The following is a 22,585-nucleotide window of genomic DNA, read 5'->3' on the forward strand; positions in this document are numbered from 1 at the left end:
TACATGGGCCATTGTCACAGTCAAATCGATAGTTGTGGAAAACAAAGTGTGGCAGTCCTTGACCAAAAGGAGTTGAGAATTGAGGGGCAAATGCAGCTCCCTTTCCTGTCCCAGGCAGATGGTCCTAATATGCATTTCATAAGCTTCTCAGCTGTCCCATAGAATCAAACGTGCAGGTGGCTGTAGCATTGGCTGGCTAACTCCATAACGCATGCCTCCATTGATTTTCCAATGAGTTTTTCACCATTCACTTTTTCATCCCTCATTCCTGCTCCCTGGAGTCACACTGCCAAAAAACTACTTAGCCTTATTCCTCTATGTCAGGTTTTGTTTTCTAAGGCGGCATCCTGTAACATCTCCTAACTTGGGAAAAGCACTTCCAAGGTACTCCAAAGTTTCTTCTTGGTTTGAAATCATTGCTTTGGAATCAAATTATGTTGAGATAGTTAGAAGAGATATCTTGACTGAAGAACAGCTAATTATTCTCAGCGCTGAGCAGGCAATTTGCATTTAATGTATATAAGTGAAAGCTCTGAGAGTAGAAATTTAAATGGGCCATTGTCATGGCCAAATCGATCCGTGTGGAAAACAAAGTGAATTTTTAGTGGAGCGGTATAAAAGCTCTAGCCCCTTGGAGAGTCTGTTTGGTCTGATTTGGAGTTTTGCCTTTAATAACAAATGAAAGTACAGATTTAGGTCTCTAGGGCTTTCTATCTCCACAGCCTCTGGATGTTTAAAAACACACACCATTAGCACTTGCCTCATCTTTCCTAAACTGGCGGTTGTCACGGTTCATTTAAAGAAGTACAACAGTTCCTCGGAAGATAGCAGCCACCTCCCACACCCCTCCACCCCCAGACACCCAGGATACATCTTGTGTATACTTAAGCTGTCTCTGACACACATAATTTCTTTTTCAACCCTGAGTAATCAGTCGTTTTTGTACCCTTAGTAAAGAGAACACTGTATTTTTGTACAGAAAAGGTGGAGAGGAAAGGAAAATAGAAGAAAGACCCCTTTCCTCCCGAAATTTCAGTGCAAATTCCCACAAAATAGCAACAAATAAAAGATAGAAAGGAAAAAAAAAAAAACCACAGAAGTGTCCAGAATAAGGGTGTTTGTCAAGTGCTAATTGAGGATCCAGTTTTATTTGTACATTTTGAAATGTTTTCTTTCAAATTCTGGGTATTTAAGGGTTAATGATGTGGCTGAAACCCTGTTGCTTTGAATAGGAGGGATTAGTTTTGTTGTTTCAGGATTAAGGTCAGTCTTATCAACAGGCTGTCAGCAGCCACCCTCAGCCCTACCTACAATCACTCTGCTCATGGTTCTCAAATCCTCCTTTGGGCTGCCAGACCACTAAGCCCCGTGATTTTTCTTTTAAATACCACTAAAGGGGAAGAATATTGGCATGTGTTCGCTCTAAGACACACTGAGAGTTCACCTTAACTTTTTGTTTTTGTAAGAGTCTAGGGTCAAAGAGGAGAGAAGAATTCCATACACCTCTTTGAGGTTGTAGCAGATTGATTGCAAAGACAGGCATACTATTACCACTCTCCATATGCACACTCTTTGCAATGTGACTGAAGAATTTTTCAACAAGAGGCAGAGCATATTTCTCTGTTTCTTGGATCTAGAAGGGTCTCGTGACTTGCTTTGGCCAACAGGACGTGTCAGAGGTGAAAAGCTTAGCCCTCAAGATAACTTGCATGCTTCCAATCTCTTTCTTGGACTCCTGACTTTGTCATGAGAACAAACCTTGGCTCCCTGCTGGAGAATGAGAGACTTCGTAGAGAAGGAGCCTCAGCCAATAGCTGGCCAACTCCCAGAAGCTGAACTACCCAGTGGGCTGTAGCTGACCACAATCACATGAGGAGTCCAGCAGAGACCAGAAGAACTGCCAGCCAAGCTTATCCCCAAATGCCAAACTGCAGAATTGCAAGCTAAATAAGTATTTATTTTTTTAAGACACTATGTTTTGGGGCAGTTTGTTACCTAGTAGCAGCTAACTGATAACAGAAGTTCATCGCCTCCACCATATTCCTTGAATTTTTTGCCTGGCTTCCCTTATTATCATTAAGAGTACTGGCAAAAATGATAACAATAGGTAACAGGAAGATAGAACTGTAGAGTGTAAAAGTTGTTTGGGCTCATAGTAACATTTGGGGAATTATTCCTATTTTCTGGACAGGAACAATAGAGAAAACAGTATTAATGCCCTTGACCTTGATGACTTTTGGGTAATGGTCAGAGACTGAGTTTTAATGGTGAAAAATTCAGTACCCCTACGGCTATAATTGGGAACATGGAGATACTTGGGCAGTTTAGTGGTAGACTCGAGAAAGGTATGAAACATATTTGATGTGAAATTAATTTACTTAAACCTAAGATGAAGTCCAGTGAGTACAACCTATGCACGTACATGTGATGAGTGAATTTTCTAATTGAAAGTAGCAAGATAGGCCTGTTTCTGACCCTGATGGTGCTGATTGTGTTTCCTTTCACCTTAATCATCATCTTAGTGTTATGGAAGATTTACAAGGCAATTTAATGAACATTATCCCCATTGATATTCCCAACCACCCTGTGGAATCGGTAAGGCAAGCATCATGATGTCCATTTTGCTTATCCATAGACTAAAACTCAGGGAAGTCTTAATCAAGACTCCTGATTGAATTCTCTTTCCAGAGCATGTCTATGCTACCCTTTAGTGTGCAAGTTTGTGGGAGGCAGCACATTGCCTTTTACTATTAACTTTCATTTCTCCAACCCTTGTTTGGGGAGGGTGTAGTGATACCTGAGGACAAAGGCTAAATTTCATGGTGAAGGGCAGTAGGTGTAGGCAATCATTTTGGTATTGCTTTGCATGCAGCTTCTTGCTCAGCACCAAAGAATGCCGAGGGGCATTTCACTGAATCATGATGGATCCAAAAAGTGCTGTGAAGTAGACGGAAGGCAGCACATTTCTCTACAGCAGTGTTTTGGGGGAGATGCTTAGGAGCTGACATGAATCTTGTGAAGGTGATGTCTTAGTAGGACTCTCTGAAGCAGACCCTGAGACAGGTTTTTTGGGCAAGTAGTTTATTTGAGAAGAGATTCCAGAAAAAAAAAAAAAAGGTAGGGAAGGTGGAAAAGAGACAGAGAAAAGCAGATAGCCGGTAAAGCGATTGATAATTATCAGGTGAGTTATCACATGAGCAATTAGACATTGATTCAGCTGGGGAACTCTGGGAGACAATGCAGAACACACACCTTGGAGTTATCCCAACCTAGGGTCAAAGAAGCTGGGGTATCCACTCATCCATCCTCATCCATTTTTGATGACTGCTTGCAAGGCCATTAAAACTTCAGTGTTCTGGCTATCGCTTCCTCAAGGCAGAGAATTACATGATTCTTCACTGACAACAGCCTTTTATGAACAGAAGTGTGTGCTTGGAGGATGTGGGCAAGGCATCAGAAGGGTCTGGTAGGAGGATTATGGGCCAAATTTTTCTGATTTCTTTATGGAGATAGGATCATAAACTCAAGGCAGTCAACCCCCTGAATAGAATGGTCTTGAAGCTGTGTTGTGGCAAGAGGCTAGAGGAGCCAAGGATTGTGTAATGGTGGGTGAACGAACACTAGCTGGAGGCATCCTGTCTGGGATTGCCCCTCCAGAACAGTGAGACAACTGAGAGTGCTGGCAACTCATCCAGGGGAGAGCTGCGGGTACTACAGTTAAATGCCTTGATAATGGTTCACTTTTCCTTGGTTTTCTTATTTCCTACATTCTAAGAGACAGACTTGAGTTTCCAAAACTTAAATAACCTGAGGTAGGTACACAGCAAACATGTTTGAAGGTAAATTAGTAAGTGGAGGATTGTATGAAGACCTAAATCTTGGACCATGAGGTCAACACCTTCTACTCTTCTAAGAAAATTTGATTTGACATTCATTCCTTGCATACCACTTGTCTCATTATCTGAACTTGCTTCCCCTCACTGGGCCAAGGGTTTGGAACTTTATTCTAGCATATGTAGGAAATACTTAACATGAGTACTGAGTAGCAGAGGAGGTACTCCACTATTATTAAATAAAAAGATAGAGGCAATTTGTACTTTCATTTCATCACTTTCAGCCTCTGCTTCTCCAGTGGGTCACCCTGGACCTATTTTAATTACTCTAAATCTTGAAGAATTCCCTGACTAAACTTCACTTTATTGATAAGGTCTTCCCTGATCATTCTATTTTACAGTAACACCTGGCTGTGAATTGAAAGTGTCCCCTCCAAAATTCATGTGTTGAAACCTAAACCCCATTGTGGTGGTATTAAGAAATGGGGGCTTTTGGGGAGTGATAAAGTCATGAGAGCTTCACTCTCATGAATGAACTAGTGCCTTTTAACAGGGCTGGAGAGAACTAGCTTCGTCCCTTTTGTCCTACCTTCTTCCATGTGAGGACACAGAGTTTGTCCCCTCCAGAGAATGCAGCAACAAGGTACCATCTTTGAAGCACAGAGAGCAGCCCTTACCAGACATCCAATGCTGGTACCTCGATCTTGGACTTCACAGTCTTCAGAACTGCGAGAAATAAATTTCTTTTATTTATGAATTACCCAGTCTATGGTATTTGGTTATAGCAGCACAAGTGGACTAAGATACACCCTCTCTCCTACCTCTTATGCTCCGCACCCCCTTCATTGTGTTGCATTTCTCTACAACATTTACCATTCCATGTACTTTATATATTGTTAATCTCTGTCTTTGTAGATTGAGTGTAAGTTCAGTTAATGCAAGGAATTTTCCCTGCTTTGTGTGTTTGCTTTTTGTTTCTCCTATTGCTGTTTTCCCAATATGCAGAATAAGGCTTGATATACAATGGAAGCTCAATAAATATTTCTTAAATGAGTGAGTGAATGAAAGGTAGGTTCACCAGGACCTTCTGCTATGACATCCATCTTTCTTTGCTTCTCCTTGTTGAACCAAATGTCTCTAGGAGTTTCTTGGCTGGCTGAATTGACAGAGGTGCATTCCTGAAATGTATATTCCAGGACTCTCTAAAACTTCAAAGTCACACACATCTGGCTTAAATCACACCCATATCACTTATTAGCTGAGAGAGCTTGCTCAAATAAACTATCAGTTTCTTCATCTGCAAAACGGGGCTAATAATGCTGGTTTTGCCAAATTGCCAAGCTCTTTTTTTTAAAAGAGTTTAATGAGTCAACATAAATGAAGCACTTAGCACAGTGCCTGGCATGTACTAGAAAGATGATCACAAAATATGAATTTTCTTTCCTTTTCTTGTTCAATGCAATCATCAATTTATTAATGAATTAGTGAAACAGAGATTGGGGAAAGTTGGTGAAAGCAGTGGCTGTAGGAGGATGTGGAAGAAGCGTAACAGAAATAGAAATGAGAGTCTGACAAGAGAAAAGGACTCTGTTACAGGGATCTGAGGCCACCCTTCACCTTCTGGTCTTTTGTAGAAGGGTCCTCTGCCAGTGCCAAGTACAAGGGAGGTAGAAGATTGAGTTTTCACAGTGTTCCACATTGCCCTAATCATTTCATTTCTAATGTACTTTCTGAGTTAGCGCATTACCCAGAGCTGATTCATCCCTGGGGCATAGGTCTCCCTTTAGCCTAATGGAGATGACTGCATACAAGCTGTGGTTGGATAATCTCAATCACCAAAAGAAATATGCTTCAGAAAGAATCATGTGACAGGCCTTAAAGCAAAATGCCTGCATCTTACTTTTTGTGTATCCAGTGAAAGGTTTTAATTATTCAAACAATGTGGAAATGCACTCACTCATCTGGCTAAGAACAGATGGAGTCTGGAACAGAATTTTCAAATGTAGCCCGTATTTGACCCCTTGGCAGCTTTGACATATGCAGTAAATTTATTTACTTTTCCCATCTTCTAGCATCCTTTCTACTACCTTAATTTTAAGGAATAAGTTTGTTGTTACTACCGTTCCTTACAGTAACTTCCAAAAGCCTCTGGCTACTTACAGAGCCTGTTCTCAGGCTTATGAAAAGGTTAAAGAACTACACATATTTACTGTCATCACTGTTCTTGCTCCTTAATTGCTCTCACCAAACCTCCAGAGATGTTTTTCTGGATAAAATTATCTGACAGTCAACCAAGGCAACCAGGATGAATGTATCTGCATTGATACTACGGGGATGTAGAGAGAGGTGGAGGAGGTGGCAGAGGTGATGGAAGTGATGATGATGATGCTGGCAGAAGAGATGGTGGTGGTCAAGTGGTGGTAGTGATGGTGGCAGTGGGAGCGACAGTGGCGATAGAGGTGATGATGGTGATTATAATGGTAATAAGGGTGGAGGTAATGGGCATGCTGGTTAAGATGGTGTGGAGGTGGTAGAGCCAGTGGAAAGGTAAGGTGGTGGTAATTGAAACAGTGGTGGTGTTAGTAGGAGTAGGGATAGTGATGGTGGAGGTGATGGTGGTGGTGATGGTGGTGGTGGTGTTAGTGGTGGTTGTGGTGGGACAGGCAATGATGTTGGTAAAACTGTGGGGCAAGTGAATAAAAAATCTTATGTCTACACAAAACTTTTACATCAATGTTCATAGCAGCATTATTCGTAATAGTCAAAAAGTGGCCGGGCACGGTGGCTCACACCTGTAATCCTAGCACTTTGGGAGGCCAAGGCAGGTGGATCACCTGAGGTCAGGAGTTTGAGACCAGCCTGGCCAACATGGTGAAACCATGTCTACTAAAAATACAAAAAAAAAAAAAAATAGCTGGGTATGGTGACAGGCGCCTGTAATCCCAGCTACTTGGGAGGCTGAGGAAGGAGAATCGCTTGAACCAGGAGGCGGAGGTTGTAGTGAGCCGAGATCACGCTACTGCACTCCAGCCTGAGCGATAGAGCAAGATTCTGTCTCAAAAAAAAAAAAAAAAAAAAGTCAAAAAGCAGAAACAATGCAAATATTCATAACCTGATGAATGGATAAATAAAATAGTATCTATGCATACAATAGAATATTATTTGGCAATAAAAGAATGAAGTACTGATCTGCGATACAACATGGAGGAACCTTGAAAACATTATGCTAAGTGAAAGAAGCCAGTTCCCGAGGACCACATGTTGTATGATGCCATTTATATGAAATGTATAGGCAAATCTATAGAGATAACTAGGAAACCAGTAGTTCCCTAGGGCTGGGAGAAGTGAGATGGGAGTGATTGCTAATAGGTATGGGATATTTTGGTGGCAGTGATAAAGATGTTCTAAAATTAGATTGCATATCTCTGTGAATATACAAAAAAATTTAATTATATATTTAAATGGGTGAATTTTATAGTGAGTCAGTAAAGCTGTTTAAAAAAAACAGGGAGTCAGTGGTGGTGTGGTAGTGAAGCCCTCAATTTTAGATGGTGGAGATTTTGTGGAAAGGAAGGAAGATTGGAGTTGATAGACACCAGATATACCTGAATCTACGTAGGGCCATGCCTGGGTTCCATAGATATTTTTCCTATAATTTTTTTTCTATGTCTTCTGGATAACTACATTTTCTTCCTTAGTCAACACTGAATTCACAAGGTAATTCTAGAGCAGGTTGTGAGAACCAAGCCAAGTTGTCTGTTGCCACTGGAATCATGCTTAAATCTTATCTTTTCCCCCACACTGTCTTCGGCACACAGAACTGATTTGTAGTAGCTGGGATAGGGTAGCCAGGCTTTCTCTTCTCATGTGAGTGCAAAATCAGGCGAGTCCATGAAGAAATTAAAGCAGATCATCTGGAGTCTATAATTTTTAATAATTTTAAACTAGCTACAAAATGTCAATCACTTCACAAACTGACAGATGAGACAGGAGGAATTTAATATTACATGCTATAATGATATTTATCTCACAGTTTATATTTCATTCATTTATATTATTTTTTAAAAGGTTTCTTTATCAGCTACTAAACATCTCAGCAATTTGGTGTGCATAGCTCTAGATTAAGCAACAAAGAATTGTACTGATAACAAACCACAGGGGAAATGGTGGTTAGTAAGAGTCAGCCTTATAAAATTTACATCCACACTGTTTCACAGCAAGATTGCTTTCTCCAAAACGTAGCCATCAAAAGCAGCAAACAAACCCTATATTACATCCATTTAACATAATTTCAGCCAAACATATATTTTGCTGGAAATGATTAAATGGTGAGTGTGTCAAATCCATCTTTTTTTAAATTCTTTTTTTTAAAAAAAGGATGATTATGATTTAGAAGTCTCTATATATTGACAGGAAAAAAGTGACACTACTGCACTTTTGCTGGTATAACTTAATCTTGACAGTGTCTCAATACTGAGCATGCTTTGTTGTTGTTCTGTTGTTGTTGCTGTTGTTTTATGTGTGTGTGTGTTGTTTCATCAGTATGCTACTGTCATGGAAAGTTTTTGTTTAAGTAGGAATCTAAAAATCTATTTAGTTCTCATGCATAAATGCATAAATCACATCACTTTTAGTGCAATGCCTGTTATGTAATTCCACATTGTCTAATCATGAAATCATAAAGACAGATAACAGCCATGAGGAACCGAAGACGGCACATTTTGAGAGATTCAGAGCCTGACACTCAAAGGACTGTGGCAGTAGCTCTGTGGAATGTCACAGTTTTACAAGAACAATACTGTGGATTGAAAGAATCAACAGCACATTGAGCATTCCTAAATTGTTGTTATTCAGCAAATGCCACCGAGGAGAGAAAAGGAAAAATGAAACTCAAGACATCAAGGAGTTAGAGCCACCAAATGACCACTATATACAACCTTTGGAAAGAAAGAGACCCAGAGAGAACAAAAGACACAAAGTATTGTTGGGAAGCTGACAGATGACACAGGACAACATTCACAATGGGGGTGGACTGATGTGTGTTATGTGTGCAGACCTACTAGATAATACCATGAGAAAAGCATGAAGGAGCTATCTTGCCCGATAGCATTCAGAGGAGAACACGGGTGGGCACATTTAACCACTTCCCAGCATCTTTGTTGCACGTTGGTTGGCCTCATCAATTCTGGTTTTGTTGGAATCAGCCTAGAAAAGGGGGAAAAGAAACAGAACTCAGGTTACCCCTTAAAAATCCATTCACCCTTCTGGGTCCAGGTCCAATACTTCCTCTTGGGGGAAACCACTAAAAACCTCCTTGGTCAGCATGGGCCATCCTTTCTTTTGTCTTCCCAGAATGACAGCTATGGCTGTACTTGAATGTGATGGTAGAAGCTTAATTTTCATTTTCAATAATTTTCCCTACCAGAGAGCAGAGGCTTATATATGATTTATCTTTCTATCCTAGAAAGACACTCAATGACTTCTATGGTAGGCATTCACATCTGTTGGACCAAGTTGAATTACACTTCTTATACAGTAGGATTGAAACCATGGCTAATTTATTAGCAGCGTCCCTTTGAACAAATTACATCTTGGGGCTCAGCTTTCTCGTCTCCAACCTGGATGATAAAAATATTGTTAATGAGCATGAGCATGTACAGTGGACCCTTGGACATCATGGGTTTGAATGGTGTGGATCCACTTTTACATGGATTTCTTTTTTTCTTTCTTTCTTTCTTTGACACAGGGTCTTGCTCTGATGCCCAGGCTGGAGAGCAGTGGTGTGATCATGGCTCACTGCACCCTCAACTGCCTGGGCTCAAGTGATCCTCCCATCTCAGCCTCCTAAATAGCTAAGACCACAGGTGCATGCCACCATGCCTGGCTAATTTTTCTATTTTTTGTATAGATGAGGTCTCACTATGCTGCCCAGGCTGGTCTCAAACTCCTGGGCTCAAGCAGTCCTCTCTCCTCAGCCTCCCAAAATGCTGAGGTTACAGGCATGTGCCATTGTGCCTGGCCAGGATTTTTTTCAATAAATATATTGGAAAATCCTTTGGAGATTTGCAACAATTAAGGCAAACTTGGAGATGAATGTGTTACTTAGAAATATTAAGAAAATTAAGAAAATATTAGCCACATCATGAATGCATAAAATATATGTAGATACTAGTCTAGTCTATTATCTACTACCATAAAATACATACAAATCTACTATGAAAAGTTAAAATTTATGAGACTTAAACAAACATAGACTATGCATGGGACTATTTGCAGTTGAGAGAAATGTAAAGATGCAGTATTAAATCATAATTGTATAAAATTAACTGTAGTCCATACTGTACTACTCTAATAATGTCATAGCCACCTCCTGCTATTGTGGTGAACTCAAGTGTTGTGAACATCCATTTAAAATGCTCTGTGATGCTAATCATCCTCACCGTCTCTCCAGTAAATTGCATAGTGCAGTAAAAAGTGATCTCTTGCAGTTTCACATTTTTAAAAAATCATGTTTAGCCCAATACAGTAAACCTTGAATAACATCATGGCATCCATACAGAGTGCCACCAGTGATGCTAGCAGTGCTACCAAAAAGCAAAAAAAGTCACGACATTTCAAGAAAAAGTTGAATTGCTTAATGTGTTCTGAAGATTTCAGACTGATGATTCATCTTGTAAACAAATGGTATAAACTGATGGTATCAATAAATACAGTATAGTATTATAAATGTATTTTATCTTCCTTATGATTTTCTTAATAACATTTTCTTTTATCCAGCTTACTTTATGATAAGAATATAGTAAATAATACATAAAACATAGATGTCAATGGACTTTTTATGTCATTAATGCTTCCGGTCAACAGTAGGCTATTAGTAGTTAAATTTTGGGGAGTCAAAGAATTTTCAGCTGCATGGGGGTTGACACCCTAAATCCCCATGTTGTTCAAAGGTCAACTGTACTTTGTTCCGCTCATTAAACTTTGACAATATCAAGATTAATAACATCAACTATAAAGTGTCTACTATTATTAGCTCCCTTTTCCAGATGAGAAAAGCAGGCATAAAGGATCTGGAAAATTTGTCTGAAGTCTTAGTACTAATAAATGGAGAAACCAGAGTCTGAATGCTAGCAACCTGGAGTCAGAATCTACACTATTCATCACTTACTATTCAATTTGTCGAGATCAAATGAGTTTATATACATAATGTGCTTGGAATAATGTTTTGCAAAATGAAGAGTTCATTAGTTTATCTTGCTATTATTGTTACTGTGTGAAAACTTGGGCTTGCTTCTGAGATGCTTAATAGTTTTTAAGTGCATTTCTGAAGACTCATTTCTATGAGTTTCATAACTGTCTTGTCTTTAACAGGTGCACATTTACCATGATTTTGTAATTGGCTGGCTTTAATCTCTTGGTTGATCTCTTTACTGCTTGGGTTACGTTTGCAGTATATGCAGCATGTAACCAAGGGCTGCTACCAGCATAAATCTTTAAACTCCAGAAAATAAATGATTCCCTTCACCACTAAGAGAAATGCATCAGCAAGCAGAGGTGAAGACAACGATTCTGTTGAGGCTGTTCTTTTGTCCTTCCCTGACTGGTAATGCTGTCTATCCTTCTAAAGCCTGGGAAGAAGAGGAGGAGGTTGCCAAGCAGTGTGGGGAATCAGAACTGTTTTTCTCTCAACCAGTATCACTCAATGATTACCAACTTTGTACCTATTGCAGTGCTGTACTTCCCTATTTCTACTGAGCTGAGTCTTCTGTGTTCAGTTCATATTGTGAATTCTCAGGACATTAGAATTATCCATGTTCAAATAGAAATTTGCAAACTTAAAATAAACATATTTCTACATTAATCACAACTTTGAATTACCTGGCAATGGTTCTCTGCCATCTGTTTGGATAACTGAGATTTGTCTTTTAAAATCGGTATTTACATAGTAAGATAGGGCATTGATTTTGATTGTTTTGAACTGCAGACTCATATTTTTGGCCTTAGGTTTCTCAACTGGAAAATGGATAATCTCTCCAATTTTACTTGGTTCTTAAGCCCTCCTTTTCCAGCTACAAATGGTATCAGAAATAATGACACTTCAGTGCAAAGGAAAATTACAGGATCAGAGCAATGTGAAATGTTCCTGTAGATTGAATTAATATGTTGCCAGACCAAACGCTTTGAAAAGCTCAAATGAGAAAAATAATTCATTTAAAAATGATGGCATTTCTGAGCACAAACATTCTAGGATCTCCTGTACAAGAATGCACTGAGGAGCCTTCACTTGGGGATATTTGAAGTACAGCATGAGGTTACTCTGGATATCATCAAAGGATCTGGGAGGAGCTTTGTATTTCTGTGTACCACGATGAGGGAGGAGCTGAAACAGACTTATGTTCAATGAGCATCTGTGATTTCCACCTAACTTACTTCTGAAGCATATGAAAATTCCACCCCAGGCAATATTTGACACAGGAAGTACTGCCCCTTTATTATATAAAAGAATTAGCTCCTTTTAGGAAAAAAAAAAAAAAGTCTGGAATCTCCTTGCAGATGTTTTCCTGGTATTTGGAGAATGCCCCTATGATCACCCTACTTATATGCTGTAGGACTTTATTTATGATGGCTGTCCCATTCCAGTTCTTATGTTTCAATTTAGAAAATTCTAAATTTGCTGGAGTGCCCAACATATGTTACATGTTTGTCCTTGTGAGAAGGCCAGGATGACCACCAGAGAGTCAGTAAAAGGTTAGAAGGAGCTGTTCAGCCCATCTTCTGAACACTCTGGGAATCTCAACTTCAGACCATGCCAGGTAACTTTTAGGACCCAGTTCAGACTTCCAGCCTGTTCTGATCCTAGGTCTGAATGGTTCTCTTACTATCCTTCAGGTGAGGCAACCAGGTCACAGAGCTGGTGAATGGCAAAACCCTATTAGAACTCAAAGTCTTAGCTCTCAAATGCTGTGTTTTCTCACTGACAGAAGAACATGAGGACTGCTAAAGCATCAGCCTCACTGTATTCCAACGTGTGCCTGTCATCTACCACTGACAACTTTATTTTTATTTATATATTTGCTTATTAGAGATGGGATCTTGCTCTGTTGCCCAGGCTGGAGTGTGAGTGCAGTGGCACGATCATAGCTCACTGCAGCCTGGAACTCCTGGGCTCAAGGAATTCTCCCGCCTCAGCCTCTGGAGTAGCTGGGACTGCATGCCTAACTTAGCACTGATAACTTTAAATCGAAGTTTGAACATTGCTAAGGTATTTCCTTAGCAACAGTTCCCATAAACCCTCTGATGTGGGCTTGCTTCCAATTCAGTAAGTTTTCTCAAAAAATTATGTTTTAACCTTAGAAGGCATATCTATATATGGTTGTTTATTTATATATATGGTTATTTATATATAGTTATTTATTTATATATAAGGTTAGTTATTTATATTTATATATAAATATATACATAATATATATATTTATATATAAATACCCTTAAGTGGAAAACTAGATTTTTAAATAAAGTAATTTCTTGACAGTCCATGAGGATGTATTGAAAATCTCATTGTTAAGGACTCCCAAAACTTCACTCTTGATCCAAGTGATGAGAAAAGATCATGATTGATAGAGCTGGGTAAAGGTTGCTGTTGGAGTCAGGAGAGACTATGATAGAAACATCACAAGACTCTCCCTACCCCTACAGTGTGATTGTAACTACATCTTAGATATGCAGGACACTTCTGCATACTGTTTCCTGTTATCAGAAATGAGAACTTCAATGAAAAGGTAGAAATCTATTAATAATTGTGCAGTTCATGCGACATGATCATTTGGGGCAATGCTGGGTTGAAGTGGGCTCTATTTAAATCATATGTGGATTTTGATTCTGAAAAAAAGGGGGCTATTTAAAGTGTTGACTGTAAACTAATTATTCAAAGGCAATTAGACCCTTCACCCACTTCAGTGATTCCGCACTCAAGGAATGATACAAATTGAAATAGTCATTACCCATCCCACCTGCCTGGCTTCTGATTAAACCTTGTAACTGTATATGTCTCTGTCTTTATAGTACCCTGGGCCTAGAAGAAAACCTTCTCCTTAAAGATGAGAACTAGAAATGCAAAGTGGCAGAATCAAGATGCCACTTGCCTTTCCAGGAACACATTTTCTTGCTTAAAGTTCAACTCTGTCAATAAGAGTTTGACCCTTCTATTAGTAAAGACTCTCCTTCTGGAACCCTAATTGGCTTTGATGCATTATCTAGCTGCATCTGCAAGTAAAGTGGGTCCATTAATAGAAAATGAATACTTCCTGTTTTTTTTCAAATCGTTTTTCTGTTGGAGGGCAGCTCAGCAATGATTTCTTAGTTCATTATTCTGGGCCGTAATGGGTTAGGTCAGCTTGTGTTGGCTCTAGTGAGTTTTGAAACTCTCAATATTATTCTAGTATCTATTGATTTACACAGCATTAAAAGCTTTATCATGTGAAAGCCTTCTTAACAATGATAAGCATGCCGTTACTTGCAAAAGTAAGCAAAGCACGAGTATTTTGCCAACCAACACTAAAGTTTGCATAGCTCATATTGATCAGGCAAAATATGCAATCAGATGTTTTTAACATGCAGTATGTACAACACAACAGGACAAAGTGTTCCCTTTATGCCTATTTATTCCTTTTTCAAGTCATTGGAGGCTGCTTGCATACCAAGAAACTACTATTTAGATTTATGATTCTAAAAGTCTTAAAAGCATCCTTCTCTGCTCACCAAAATGGAATGAATTATGTTAAGAAAATTCAGGATATCAGACAAAGAACTTCAACATCTCCCAGGGAATAAACACACAACATAAGTTATCCACATGGAGTAGATTATAGATGTACAATTATCATTAAATCTATAATGCCTCTATTTCTCCTTTTTAGCATTTGGACATAAGAGTTTGTAATCAATATTCAAGACCCTACTGATTGAGGAAAGGGCATGAAACATGGAAATATGAATTATGAGTTCTGTGTTGTAGAATATCAGGTTTTGGTGCCCTAGGTCTCTTTATAGGAACTTTCCAGTGTTTCTTTCCAATATCTTCTAATTTTAAGCCCCCACACACACCCCTTCCCAGTCTACTCCCTCCAGTCTTTCTTATGGCCCACGTTGACATGGTGGATCTTAGAGCCAAGTCTGGTGTCCTTGTGTAAACTCAATTTCATCATATAAAATTCCCTATTTTTAGTTCTGGGGATGTGAACTGTTAAACTGGAGATGGAACCTGGATATTTTTGAATTATCGTTAAAGCTTTGGCATTTATAAAAACAAAGCTCATAATCATGTCCTGGCTAAACTGACCATTCTTCCCCCATTTTCTGATTCTATCCCTTCACCACCTCCACTTGACAAACTATTAATACTAACCATCCTTCGAGATTCAATTCAAAGTCAACTTATTCTGAGATTTTCCCGAACTTTGCTTCTTGAGATCTTTCCTTATCTAACCTTGTTTAGCATTTTATCTGTGGATCTCTCACTGAATTATATTTTGAGTGATAGAAAAATTCATCTGGAGGCTCGTTGCCTCCCATAGGCTGTGAATTTCTTGGCAGTAGGGGTGGTGTCTTTCTCATGTGTATGTGGCCCACAGTGCCTAGCACAATGCCTAGCACAATGCCTTTGAGAATATTTGCTGGATTAAATTTGACCCTCTTATTTTCACTCCAATTCTGTTGCTGAGTCCTATATTTTTCTCTTGGAAAATGAAAAACATTTCCAGCTATCAGTGCACCTGAATCCAAGGTTGTGTTTTGAGGATCTTGTTATGCCCTTCACACTTCCTGATGGTCATTTCAGAAGTAACTCGCAGTAGCGACTTGCTGACTGCCTTGTGCTCACCTTCTCCATGATCCTGTCGATCTGGCGATTCTGTGTATCGATCTCATTGCCCATATCCAGGGCCATGTGACGGAGGTTCCCGATGATGCCGCTCACCTGCTCCAGGTTTTCATCCATTTCATTTTCTCGGGCATCATTTGTTACCCTGGGATCCAAAGAGCAAGTTTTAGAAGACAGAGGGTGGAAAACATATTGAATACCAAGGACCGAAAGCATACTGGAAACCTGTAGTCCTCTGCATGTCAACTTTATCTATCTTTAATCTCCATCCAGTACAAAAACACATTTTAGCTTTCATACACTTAAAAAAAAAAAGTTTAAAATTGCATTTTGAACTCTTGAATTTCTATTCTTAAAGAAGGTATATTAAATAGATTAATTTATCTATTTTCTCACTCCTTCAATTATGTCGTTTCCCCTTCATGTGTTTATTTCAATTTTTATTGTTTAAGAATGAAAACATTTTGTTTGAAAAGACTTTAGGTCAGAGCATGAAGATGGAATTAGACAGAAATGGTATTCTTATTTCTAAGAATATTCTTAATATTTCTAAACTCAAATTAAGTCTCAAAATTTCTAAGACTCAAATTAAGAATACAATAAAAAGCTTATTGTGCTAAGTCAGAGTCTCTGTGCTCATCTCTTTTCACCCTTGAGATTGACACCAATGGTAAGAGTAATGATAATTACAGTCTGCCCCTTAACCCTGCTTGCTCCCAGGAACTCCAAGGAGAGACACTTGTTCAAGATGATTTTTATTTGCTCATATGTTAATACCATAGGTTTCTTAGTGGCATGGTGCATAGGTGATTTCAGACTCAAAAACTTTGACAAAAGAATATTGTTTCAGGTTGAATGAAGTGGGAATGGGAGGAAGGAGCTGACTCACAACACACATTACATTTTTTCACAGTCCAACTTGAAAGTTAAGGAGGTACTTATTTCAGAATTTCCCTAGTATATATGGTATTGAGTTAAAATATATTCAGAAGGGTTAAAATCCTTCCCCCATGGTGACTCCCAATGTAGACTGGCTCATTATGGTTTCAAAGGCAGCCCAGGCCAGAGAAAATTAAATAATTAAAGGAGAACTTTCTAGCTCTTTCCTGTAGGGAAGAAGTCTATTTAAATGATCATCAACAGCTAAGAGATACTTCTAGTTCGATGGTGCTTGGCCCTGAGTGCATATCAGAATCACCTGAGGAGATTTAATGGGCCACAGGTGCTTGTGTCTCACTTCAAGAGATTCTGGTTCAATTGGTGTGGGTTGGGCCCAAATACTGCTATTAAAAGAAAAAAAGTCTCCCCTGGTGATTCTAATGTACAGCCAGGCTTAAGAACCCTTGGTCTACTTTCCCTGGAAGTAAAGGGAGAGATGAGTTCTGAATTGACTGATGTGTGTAACTTGAGTTTTTTTTTTTTTTTTTTTTTTTTAAGGAAATGCCCCTGAGTCATAATTTGAACTTTTTAAAATAGATATTTAAGTTGTCTTTTGATTCTAGGTTTCAAAATAAATCATTAATAAGAAGCTAATTATTCTCTATTTTCACTCGAAATCCATTCTTGGACCTTCTTTGCTCTGTGCTCTCAGGAGCTGACCTCATGACTGTATCACCCAGTTTCTCTTACCCTCTGGCTTTCAGTAGGCTTTGGCTAATGGCCAATGAAACTGCAGGGCAAGAGGAGTGAGAGGTTAAGCATTTATTTCCCTCTTTCACTCCCTGTTAACTTTGGTAGTGGCTGTATTTCTCTATGATAGTTCCTTGCCCACAGTCGTAACTATTGCTGGGTTCTGGCAATCATTCCTTCTCCTGTCCCCCAGGACTATGGTGGTAACAGCTTCCTGCTATTGCTAGCTCAGAAGTGCTTCACCATTCCTTGCTATTAGTCCTGCCCACCCCTCTGTAAGTAGTCTCTTTTATAAGCTCTATTCAATTAAACTCATGGAATGTGACTTGCACCTACTGCCACATTGAGTCTGGATGTGGTCATGTGACTTGCTTTGTCTAATGAAACTGGCAAATACAAGTTAAGCAAGCAAAGGTTTGATAAGTGCACTGAGGCTTGCCCCCTTGGAATGCTGCTACCACCATGTAAGGAACCTGGGCTCTCTTGCCGAAGAGGCCACATGGAGAAGAACAGACGTGCCCCACCAACAGCCCCAGTCAATCACCAGACAAGTGAATGGGGCCATCTTGGATCACCCCACCCAGGCAAGGTCCAGGGAAGGCTTAGAAAAGAACACTCAACAGGTATGTAGATTAATGAGCAACAAAATGGTTATTTTTAGAAAACCATTCAGTTTTGGAGTTGTTTGTACTTGACAATAGAGAACCGCTACAGTGCATGCTGCATGAGGCTCACCTGCGGATGAAGCCGCCACTGATGGCCATCTGCTCCCGTTCGTCCACTACACGAGCAGGCTGGCTGGCCACCACTCCATCCTGATTATTGCCCCAGGCTTTTTTGTAAGCATCACTTGATTTAAGCCTATGCAAAAGAGAGGGTGAGTGACAAGGCACAGGGGTAGAGGAGCAAGCTCTCAACAATTGTCACTTCTTCAAGAGAAGAATCGAACCAAGCGAATGAGTTTTAAGTCGAGGCATTAGAGAATACCGATATATCATAATCCAGACCCAAACAGTTGGCCACCACCATGCCTCAGCTACTCAACATTTCACTTCCAATCGAGTCCATTGCAATGGACTGCAATCTTTGCCCACAAGGTTGTTCTTGTTTTGGTTTGTTTTGTGGTTTAGTTTGGATTTCGGACAAGGACCAAGGTAGCTGGAGGACATTTAGTTCTATTTTAGTGATGTGGTTATATTTGGAGACACAAAACACACAGAAAAACATACTGGCAGACAGACACAAAACAAGACTGCCAAGTAGAGTGTGCACATCACACCACAGCAACACACTGTCATCAAGAAAACATCCTCAACCAAGTTTTTACAAACCATCATGCAAAGATCCCTGTGAAATATATATATATATATTTTCCTAACACATGTGGAACTAACATTTCCAAATCTCCATGAAGGACATAAAGGATTGGTGGTTGGCCAAGAGTGATGGTCTTTGCGTTGCCTCTAGAGTGATTTGAATTAGATAATATATCGGTACTTCCAAACAGTCACCATACATCCAGAGTTGATGTACAAACCTTTGTCCACAGAGACAAAAAGTAAAAGAAGCATAGTGAAATGAATGCAGGAAAATAGAAGAGAGAACAAGCCATCTAGCACCAAAAAGGGAAACCCCTCTATGTCTTCTTCATGCACCAGCTACAGGCATGAGTAAAAAGTGAAGCATTCTCATTTAAGCCAAACTACTCCAGAAGTTGACCATTCTCGAAAAAGGCACTAGCAGGACAGTAATAGCCTTCATGAGGATTTGAAACGCAGGTTCGGTAGCTTCTTTGCTGGGCTGAGGGGCAGGGTGGAGAGTGCTTACAAACTGCTACTTTAAACTATCCTGGTGTTGTAATGGAGGAGAGTGGTTTAATGCTGGTATGGTCTCCATGGGCTGTATTGCACTGAGCTGCCTTGGAGAAAAACTTACAAATCCAGGCATACCTATTGTGCCCAATAGAAACATGTGCAGCATATTTTGGTGGGTGTTGTAATTAAAGGCAATCAAAGATGTTTTTAGGTTCTTTACATAGTAGAAACCACATGCTTTTTAGTCCAAAAACAAGAGACATTCTTTGGTCCCATTTTCACATTTTCTTGTGTAAGACACCAGAATTTAACATTTTATTTTCTTCTTTCACCAGAGGACCACAGCCATCTATTAAAACTGGCTCTAATATTTGCAGACTGGGGACCAAGCAACCCTAGAGACAAACTGGAAAATTGTACCAATAGAATTTCAGCAACTCCCACAATCAAGCCGCAGGCCTTAGTGCAGTCAAAATTTATTGCACCAAAGGGCCATGGACCCATTCAATGAAACAAGATCCCCAAACTAAATTTAATAGGGCTTAGAGTCTGGCTTTTTTAATTGTTATTTTTCCAACTCCCCATCTCCTCCCTCCTCAGATGAAAAAAAGTTATATGGACTTCGTGATGTTTTCTGCTATGTCAAATGTCTGCTATACCATCTTTGGCAAAGTCAAATGAGTGGGAAGTATGCGTTTCTGAAAGAAGGCAAACCACTGCACCCACAATGCTGCACATAGACTCACATCACTGCCGTACATCTACCATAGTCCCTTGAAACATGCCGAGACAGGGCGAAGCCCTCAGAGAGTCCAGGGCACCACCAGCCACTGCGTTGTGACACATGGTTTTTAAAGCATTATTTACACACAATAGGGAACACCTCAGTCAAGCTTTGAAGCTTAGTTTAGGGTCTCTTGTGCATTAAGGAAATTAGTGATCACTCAAATGTGGAATTCGTAGGAGCCATCATTTCATTAGAACATTAGAATCCATCCCAGGGGAACCTGCCTCCACCCTTTCTTCACACACAGTTGATGAAGGGGGGAAAATGTGTCTGTTGGAATTTATCACGAAATGGATGGAAATCTCACCTGGGGGCAAGTTGCCACGGAAAGGAATATACAGTCAAATCTTGACTAACTGGAATGCTTGGTAATGAGGTTTTTGTTTTGTTTTGTTTTGATGAATTATATGACTTTCTTAATGAACAGTGGGGCCAAGGAGGAAAGTTTTGTTTCATGGGTGATGAGTGAATATCTTTGCTAGACTTCTGAGCCACTTTCCTGCCTGAAAGTCTTAAGGTAGAAGACCTGATTGAATCTTTCCTTGGTTATCATTTATATTGATTGCTTGATGGCCTTTTCTGTGAAGATCAACTCTTATTGTTTGGTCGTCATAGATGTGGAAGTTGCAGGAGGATGGAGACTAAGCAAGACAATTCGAACTACCCTGGAAGTAAAACCATTTTACATTTCTGATGTGAGGTTTTCTCTTTGTTTCTTTTTTGCTAAAAATGGAAGGGAGCAAGAGCATGCAGCTGAGGTTTCCAGTTAGCTAGATTCCAGTTAATCAGGCTTTACTGTAGATCATTCTTTAAAAAGCAAATTATTATTTTTTTTTTTTTTGCAATTTGAGCCCCTCCCCCTCCTAAACAGGAAGTGGGATATTTTAAATCAGCCTCAAAGTTTAAAGGATGTGAATGGTCATATAATCTGCTAAAAATGACGTCAATTTCTATTCTAAAAGCTAGGATCAGGAGAGCTTTTAGGAAAAAGTCTTCTTTTAAAAGGGGGATGTGGGAGGGGTGAGGGAGATTGGATAAGGAGTCTAATTTTCCAAATGCATGTTGGACAATCCACTCATGCATTTCTTTTTCCACCACTAGTCAAATGAGACAATCTTCCAGAACCCTCAGTATTAGGTTCCTTCCGTTGCAAACCTTTATAACCACATGTCACATTTCTGCTACATTCCAAAAAAGCGTTGCAGAACCTTGAGAACAGTTGAATGTTTTGTGATGTTGTGCATGCAAAATCTACACATTTCAACATTTCAGCCAGTGTACGGGTAGATCTTCCAAGGAGAAAAATTTGGGAGGGATGGGTCCAATTTGAGTAAGGCTTGAACACTTCTTGCTGAAGAGCTCATTGCCTCTGTGTTGGGTACAGCAGCAGCATCTATCGACCAAATTTGGCAACTGGTGGGCAGTAGAAAGGGAGAATCTCTGTCATATTCTCTAATTTATAGAATGCTTCCCTGGGCCAAATTACCTGTCTCTTTTATTTTGGAAAAAATCAAACCTTCACATATGTGTTTCTCATCTTCCAAACTTACCCACAGCCTTTTCTAAACCTGCAATTTTGACTCTTGGGGTTGGGGAAAAGGAAGTTCCCTGGGTGCCTCTTTCTTGAGGCTAGCCTCTGTCTCAAGGTACACTTTCCGGAAAATGTTGAAACGTTCATCAATAAAAGTTGCTGACAGTGAAGCTTTCACTGTAGTATGCCTGATTTTTAATGCATCAACAGTAACTCCTGCTAATATCATCTATGCTATGAGATGAATGCATTGGAGACGGTATTGATCTGTTCTGCATGCCACATGCTCATCCTGCCTATGAGCTTGGCAGGAATGAGCTTGTCAAGGCTTGGAGATGGGCCTTGGGAAACCAAAGCTTCAGGCAGGCAGGCAGCACCTACTTGTTACAGGGACACACACAAAGCCCGCAGAATTTTCCTAGGTCCGTCAAATTCTTTTCTGCTTCTTTCATGTCCTTATTGATTTGGTCCATCCCTTCCTCAATGCGTTCCAGTTGTTCTGATTAAACACAAGTATTTTATCCCCACAGAATGAAGCAGATGGAAAAGGACAAAGAAAAAAAAGACAAAACTTCAGACATTCACTTTGACATTAAAAAAGAAAAAAAAAAAAAAGAAAGAAAGAAAACTGGACGCCACAGATTAGAGCTGGTACCCAGTACCTACTTGTTACAAGGACATATGAAAAGGCCACAGCATTTCCCTAAATCTTTTAAATTTTTCTCAGCCTCCTTCATGTCTTGGTTGATATGGTTCATGCCTTCTTCGACACGATCGAGTTGTTCTGGTTAGGACAAAGGGATGACAGTGTGGAATGAATTTTTTGGGGGTCTCCAACAGAACATGAGAAATGACTATGTGAAACAGAATTTGAAAGAGAGATATTACAATGCATTGTCCAAGAGGATGCATTGTTGAAGACTGCTACCGCTGCCCTACACAGGTATGGGTGGAAGGAAACAAACAAGATGCTCAAAATAGTTTGTAATTCAAACATGATGGGATGGGGTTGAAGGCCTGTTTGATTCCGAGTGTCCAGGAAAACAGCACAGCATATTCACTTACTCACGCACCAGTGAAACCCAGGAGGAAAAAACAAGGTGTTAGTTTATG

At 39.7% G+C, this 22,585-nt stretch overlaps 1 protein-coding gene across 4 annotated transcripts in view; it reads right to left on the reverse strand.

Moving 5' to 3' along the window:
* Nucleotides 1-7,748: 7,748 nt before the first annotated feature.
* Nucleotides 7,749-22,585, reverse strand: part of SNAP25 (synaptosome associated protein 25) — an 87,637-nt gene continuing 72,800 nt past the window's right edge. For 2 of the 4 annotated variants that reach the window (XM_015149338.3, XM_015149339.3), the window contains exons 5-8: nt 22,139-22,256; nt 18,076-18,201; nt 15,712-15,856; nt 7,749-9,038 (exon numbers count right to left, since the gene is read on the reverse strand). In XM_015149338.3, coding sequence (XP_015004824.1) covers nt 8,970-9,038; nt 15,712-15,856; nt 18,076-18,201; nt 22,139-22,256 — 458 coding nt within the window. In that variant the 3' untranslated portion in view covers nt 7,749-8,969. 4 annotated transcript variants of the gene reach the window in all.

The sequence above is a fragment of the Macaca mulatta genome, chromosome 10 (assembly GCF_049350105.2).
Source record: "Macaca mulatta isolate MMU2019108-1 chromosome 10, T2T-MMU8v2.0, whole genome shotgun sequence".
NCBI classification, from domain to species: Eukaryota; Metazoa; Chordata; class Mammalia; order Primates; family Cercopithecidae; genus Macaca; species Macaca mulatta.